Source organism: Ipomoea triloba, chromosome 1 (assembly GCF_003576645.1).
Source record: "Ipomoea triloba cultivar NCNSP0323 chromosome 1, ASM357664v1".
In the NCBI taxonomy this organism is placed as follows: Eukaryota; Viridiplantae; Streptophyta; class Magnoliopsida; order Solanales; family Convolvulaceae; genus Ipomoea; species Ipomoea triloba.
In genome coordinates, this window is record NC_044916.1 from 453,819 (window position 1) to 460,708 (window position 6,890).

General features: G+C 35.9%; 1 protein-coding gene across 1 annotated transcript; it reads left to right on the forward strand.

The window, feature by feature from the left end:
* The first annotated feature begins 128 nt into the window (after nt 1–128).
* LOC116026882 (ras-related protein YPT3) lies at nt 129–4,752 on the forward strand. Its single transcript, XM_031268310.1, has 2 exons — nt 129–470; nt 4,012–4,752. The coding sequence occupies exons 1-2, from the start codon at nt 250–252 to the stop codon at nt 4,445–4,447; spliced, it is 657 nt and encodes a 218-aa protein (XP_031124170.1). The 5' UTR covers nt 129–249; the 3' UTR covers nt 4,448–4,752.
* The last annotated feature ends 2,138 nt before the right edge of the window (nt 4,753–6,890 follow it).

Here is a 6,890-nt window from a genome sequence, read left to right on the forward strand (position 1 = left end):
CCCCCCCCCCCCACCCCCACCTCCCCTTTTCCCAATCTACAAGGGTATTTTTGTAAATTCATGTCCCGGTTCAAGTTTAAGCGGTCTCCAAGAATCTAGCCCAATTCCAGACACAACCTAGTCGCCCAGACCACCATTTCTCCGCTCTTTCAACCATATCTTGAAAAAAGTTGAAAAAACACATCAAAATCAAAATCAAACTGAAAAATATTCCACTATTTAGCTAGAAGAACATAGAGTGATCAAAAGATGGCGGGTTACAGAGCAGACGATGAGTATGATTTCCTGTTCAAGCTTGTCCTGATCGGAGACTCTGGGGTGGGGAAATCCAATCTTCTCTCGAGGTTCACCAAGAACGAGTTCAATCTCGAGTCCAAGTCCACTATTGGGGTTGAGTTTGCCACCAAGAGCCTCTCCATCGGTGGCAAAGTCATCAAAGCCCAGATTTGGGACACTGCTGGCCAAGAAAGGTGATCCAATATAACTCTACCTATCTCTTGTTTTTTTTTGGTGGTTTTCTTTGTTTATGGCTTTGGGTTGTGTTTGTGTTGCATAAAGTTCCTATCTTTGTCTTTGTTTATTTATTTTTCTTGTTTAATTTCCTGTTACTGGGTGATTGGAACTTAGTGGAATAGTGGTTCCTATCTTTATCTTCATTTTCTTTTGCTTTGTGGTTTTGAATTTTGATGGTAGCTATATGGCATGGTTGTTGAGGAGTTCTGTAATTTTTCAACAAAAAGGAATTAATTTTGTATGAGGGAGCTTATAGGAGTTTATTAAGCTATTAAAGGTGAGTTTATGTTTGAAAATTGAAAGGTGTTTAATTTGTTATTTATTTTTTAAATTAAAGCATAGTTTATTTGGGTTTGGATGTTTCTGTATGATGCTAGCTGAACTGGCTGAAATATGATTTTGGGAGTTACTTGTTTAGCCACTTATGGGGATGGAAATTAAGCTACAGGCTGAGGTTGAGCTTTTTGAAAAGCCTCTTCTTCAAGAAGCCTCAACTTTGGTTCTTTTCAATAGAGAAGCTTGTTTTTTACCCTCCTATCTAGACTCAAAGCATATATAAGATTTGGTTCGGTTTCTACTTTTTGGAGTAGATATGCCCCAAAAATAAGCTGGCAAAAGCCGCGAAACCAGCACTAAGACTTTAGCTGAGTGAGTTGAGTAACAATTGCCACTTCCCCACTTGTGGATTCTGTCTTCTATAGGGGCCTTACAAGTGACTTGATCGGTTTAATCTGATCCAATGGTTTTGATATGGTTAGTTTTGGGCTTAATTGAATCACATAGCTTATGTTACATTGAAGGTTAAACTTGATTGCTTTACGCTATAATTTAGGTGAAATGGACTAGCATAAAAATTTCGGGTATTGTACTTTGTAGATCCTTTCTAGTCCTATTTTAGCTTAACAACCATTCTTCATTTGTGTTTTTAACAATTTTGAATTTTCTAATTTTAATTTTTCTATTTGCTACTGCTGTTGTTTGTGTTATAAACTTACAACGAGTGTTTGATGGGAACACTTGGTGTTGGAACGTTAGTTGTAACACTAACACAGAAAGTTTTAAAACACGGATTTTCTTAGAACTTGAAAAGTTGGGCAATCACAAGTGGTGAATGATACAAAAAGAAATAAAGTGGGGTATCTATTGCGGGCTAGTGAGTAGTGTGAGAGCCAAACACAAGTGTCCATCAATACGAAAAGCCCACAACTGAACTTTCATCTTATTTCTAAGTCTATTCTGTTCTTTGATTTTGTTCCATGTACTTGTTAGCATATAATTGATGCTAGGGTTTCCTCTTGTCTTCGGCATGTCCCACCGTCTCAAGCTCACCGATACCACTTCCAGCATCGGTGTTATCAACAGGACATCCATGGAACCCAAGTTGTTGTTCTCGTCGCGTGTACACAACTTAAGGTCTTCCTCCTCTGTCAGGAATGTCTCGTGTAAACGCTTCTTCGGAATAGACAGCCTGTTATGGTGGTTGCTTACGTCTGTTACTGTTAGCTCTTTCTTAATCACCAGTTTCTCCTCCGAGACCACTCGATTTGGGGGTAGGTGGAGAATCAGGCCCTTGATTTCCGCTGGCAGCTCTGGTGGTGGCTCTTCGCTGTTGTTTCCACCGCTTCGCTTTCGCTTATTGGATCTCTTGCTTTTCCCGTTTGGAGAAGTATTCAATTCGGGTGCTGCTTCTCCGTCCTCGCTGGAAGATGAGGCACCAGACTCTGGGGTGTCGCTTCGTGGTTTAGTAGTCGCTGTCAAGCAGATGCCCTTCTTTACCTCCTCCACTATCGTAATCTTTAAAGCTGGTTTGGGTTCATCGCTTTTACAGGTACTAGGATGTTCGACAACATTAGTAATCCCATCATGTAGATAGTAGCGATCGAACTCGTCATCATCAGCATCATCTTTCTCTGGCAGCAATTTCTGTTGTTCGACTTTGCACGTTGCAAGTAGATACTCAAATCTGTAAGAACCCGTCGGAAGATTATCTTGTTCAACGTCTTTAGGAGAAACCATGATTTGATGGTACTATTAGACGTTCAAGAACTAACTCAGAGTACGTGTAGAGAATTTCTTTAAAGAAACTATGATCTCATGTGGTTAAGACTTAAGAGGGAAGATTAGGTTATGGGATGTGTGTTATATAGGAATCATGCTGAATTAATTTCCAAATCCTATTAGAATTGGGAAATCAGAACTTAACAATTAGTACTTTCCAAATCCTTTTAGAAGTTTGAAAGTAATTGTTGAGTTCTGATGGGATTTGGAAAGTATATACAGACAAATCTTAGAGATTTGTCCTAGCAGAATCAGGTCTGGTTCTAACATTTTATAGGTCCGGGGCATAGTAAAAAAAATTTAGGCCCTACATAAAATTAACATATATTTAAAATCTAAAATCTCAATTACATATTAAAAAAATACTAATGTCAAATTACTTGAAATAAGATTCACAGATTTTTAAAAATTTTACTTACACAACAATAATTATTAGAAAAATCTAAAGGCTCGTTTACTAACGGAAATTGTTTTCTATTTTTAAAATTTTCAATTTCATTCTCTATTTTCAATTTTAAACTTGTTTATTAACACTTATTTTTCAATTTTTTTAGATTAACGTTATAAAATTAACCCAAATTTAATTTCGAGTGATTTTTAGACATTATAATTAAAATATTTTAAGATATGTTTGGTTTAAATAGAATAAATATAATTTTTACTTTTAACTCTAATATATGTAAGATTTTTATATTTGATATTTGAATCAAATTTATATCTGCATATAATATAACTAAAAATATATACCTGAACCAATAATATATTAAGTTCACATAAAATGTAATTTAGATAATATTAATATTTTTTTGAGCTAATGTTTAAAATATTTTTGAGTATATTCATTTGAATGACATGTATATAGTCATATAGATATATAATTTTTACTTTGAATTCTAATATCTGGACCATATTGTATTACGATATAACATAACTAAAAATATCTAAATCAATAATCAATTGAGTTCAATTAAAATCTAAAACTTGGTATAGAGTTCAATTTTTAATTTTGATAATGTGAATAATGTCTCACTTTAAACGTAAGCAATTAAGTTATGTTTAAATAAGTAATCTTGTGATTGGGAGATTGGAACTTGGTGGAATAGTGGTTCGTAAACTTCCTATATTTATCTTGATTTTCTTTTGCTTTGTGGATTTGATGGTGGCTATATGGCATGCTTGTTGAGGAGTTCTGTAATTTTCCCCTCCTACCTAGCTAGACTTAAACCATATATAAATCTTTAGTGTTTGGTTCGGTTTCTACGTTTTGTAGTAGATATGGCCTCAAAATAACCTGGCAAAAGCCGAGAAATCAGCACTAAGAATGGTCATGCTAAGTGTTGAGCATAAATAATATATAAACATAAATGTGCAGTCCAACTATTAGCTTAGGCTGCAATTCTAAGGTCTACCATCGTGAACGTCTTTCTTCCTCTATTGCAGGTATCGAGCCATTACGAGTGCATACTACCGAGGAGCGGTTGGTGCACTACTTGTATACGATGTGACTAGGCATGTTACATTCGAGAATGTGACGAGATGGCTGAAGGAGCTGAGGGACCACACGGACCCTAACATTGTAGTAATGCTCATAGGCAACAAGTCCGATCTTCGACATCTCGTGGCGGTTCCAACTGAGGAAGGCAAGAATTTCGCGGAGAGGGAGGCTCTCTACTTCATGGAAACTTCGGCCCTGGAAGCGACCAATGTGGAAAACGCGTTCACTGAAGTCCTCACTCAAATCCATCACATCGTGGTCAAGAAGGCAGTCGAGGCTGGCGACGAAGGTGCCACTTCGTCTGCCCCGCCCAAAGGAGAGACCATTAACATAAAAAACGACGGGTCTACTTGGAAAAGAATCGGGTGCTGTTCAAGCTAGGGCGGGCTCGAGAGTCGAGACTGAGCTTTTACCAGAAACTCCTCTTATTGTACATCATTAAATCAAGATTTTCAACTTTATTTTCTCTTCTTTCATTATCACTTTAGGTTTCTTGTTTTGGGAATTTATGGATATGCAAGGCTGAGAACTTGCAAAGCAGTTCTCTCTTGGAAACTGAACTTCAATATATGTGAGCCCATATGAACAAGAGCCTCTATGGGGAAGTTGAAGTCTGACAGACAAGTTTACTTGTGTGTCCCATTGTCTGTTTCAGAAACTAAGGCAATTCAGAGATGTTTTCCACATGTGCCTTTTTTTTTTTTTTTTTTTTGTTTGGAGAATAGCTAATATATTAACCATAAGTAGGAAGGTTTACAACAAAGTTCGATGCATACTGTTAGACACAGAAACGACTTTCGAGTTAAGTTATAGAAAACTTGATTCGCAGACTATTTCAGAAATTAAAAACTTTTCTTGAAGGAGCTTGCTGTTCCGTTAGAGTTATTAGTGATTTGGCCAAACATAAACAAGACTAGTTGAGTTGCCCATCACATCTATCTTTTTAGTTTTGTTTAGGTTGTAAATCATTGGTAACAGCACCGACAATCATTTGCTTGAGGCCGATATATAGGTACTAATTTTATTATGTGGAATCTATGGATTCTTTCTTGGATGGGATAGGTCCTTTCTCGTCACGCATGGGCTTACCCCTCTTTTAAGGCAAATGATTCTGGGGACCAGATTCACAATCTGGATACAAAATACACAATTTATATATTGAATATTTAAAATTTATATACTGAAAGTTCATAATTTACGTACTAAATGTTCATACTTTACGTACACAATTTACATGCTAAATGTTCATAATTTACATACAAATTGTGTATTTTGGACACGACTCGACCTTGCAAGATAGACCCAAGTCCATGGTATAGCTATTACTCTTTTAAGTAGTCCTTTTCTACCTTGTTGGATCGAGGTTGTTGCATAGAACTTTCGTAGTACAATTTATCTTTTAGGTATAATTAACGAGTTATTACACAAGAGGAGTTTAATTCTTGGATATACTCTTGTTTTTGTTGTCACTTATTACTTTTATTTTTAAAAGTTTAATTTATTCTTAATAATTTGGTAAAATAAAAAAATGAATTTCAAAAAAGGAAAAAACATCTACCAGAAGCAAGTACTCAATATTAGTTAAGTGTTTTTTCTTTAATAAATAAGTGTTAGGTTTTGTTAGTTGTGCTTTATAGTTGTACAATATACTTATTGTGTTATATTCTCTTAATTTTAGTTATCATTTTGAAATGTTGTTTATTATGAGATTCTTTGATTTTTTTTTATATTAGTCTCTCATTATCCAGTTGTACAAAATATGTATTGTTGAGTTTTGACTCAAGATACTCTAATTAATGATAAGAATAAAAATGGGAGAACACAATATGTATTGTTGAGTTTTGACTCAAGATTTTAGTGTTAAATACATTCTAATTAATGATAAGAATAAAAATGCGAGAAGTCAAATAGGGACAAGGGAGCAAGACACATTTCTATATCGAGAGAAAGTCTATATATTACTAATTTACCAAGATGCCTTGATTCTCCAATTCAATGACTGCCCTTTTCATGGCCTTCTAAGAGCATGCTTATACTCGATCAATGATGGACTTTAACTCCTTTCTCATGCCAATTAAGGATTTTTGTTAGACTATGATGACACCCTCATACTCTATCTTCTCTGTAGACCGTCGTCATGTATTGAAGCTTACTTTCAAGTCATATTGCATCATCTTCATCAGACCACACGTTTCCACCCTCAAATTTGTCTTTTAAACCTGTGCAAACCTTGATGATAGGGTTGTGGCCTTGTAAGTAATATTTTAGCCTCTTTCCGCTTAAGATCCTCAAGAACCAAGGAGTACGGGCAGTGCCCCTATACTGTTTAACAAAATTTAACTTTTACTTTCATAATTATTGTGATATTGACATATTCCTTCACACATGTGGAAAACATCTCTGAATTGCCTTAGTTTCTGAAACAGACAATGGGACACACAAGTAAACTTGTCTGTCAGACTTCAACTTCCCCATAGAGGCTCTTGTTCATATGGGCTCACATATATTGAAGTTCAGTTTCCAAGAGAGAACTGCTTTGCAAGTTCTCAGCCTTGCATATCCATAAATTCCCAAAACAAGAAACCTAAAGTGATAATGAAAGAAGAGAAAATAAAGTTGAAAATCTTGATTTAATGATGTACAATAAGAGGAGTTTCTGGTAAAAGCTCAGTCTCGACTCTCGAGCCCGCCCTAGCTTGAACAGCACCCGATTCTTTTCCAAGTAGACCCGTCGTTTTTTATGTTAATGGTCTCTCCTTTGGGCGGGGCAGACGAAGTGGCACCTTCGTCGCCAGCCTCGACTGCCTTCTTGACACGATGTGAT

Coding starts and splice junctions, on each gene's coding strand:
- LOC116026882 (XM_031268310.1), top strand. CDS start 250: ATGGCGGGTTACAGAGCAGACGATGAGTATGATTTCCTGTTCAAGCTT. Junction 471..4,011: donor GACACTGCTGGCCAAGAAAG/GTGATCCAATAT, acceptor CCTCTATTGCAG/GTATCGAGCCATTACGAGTG.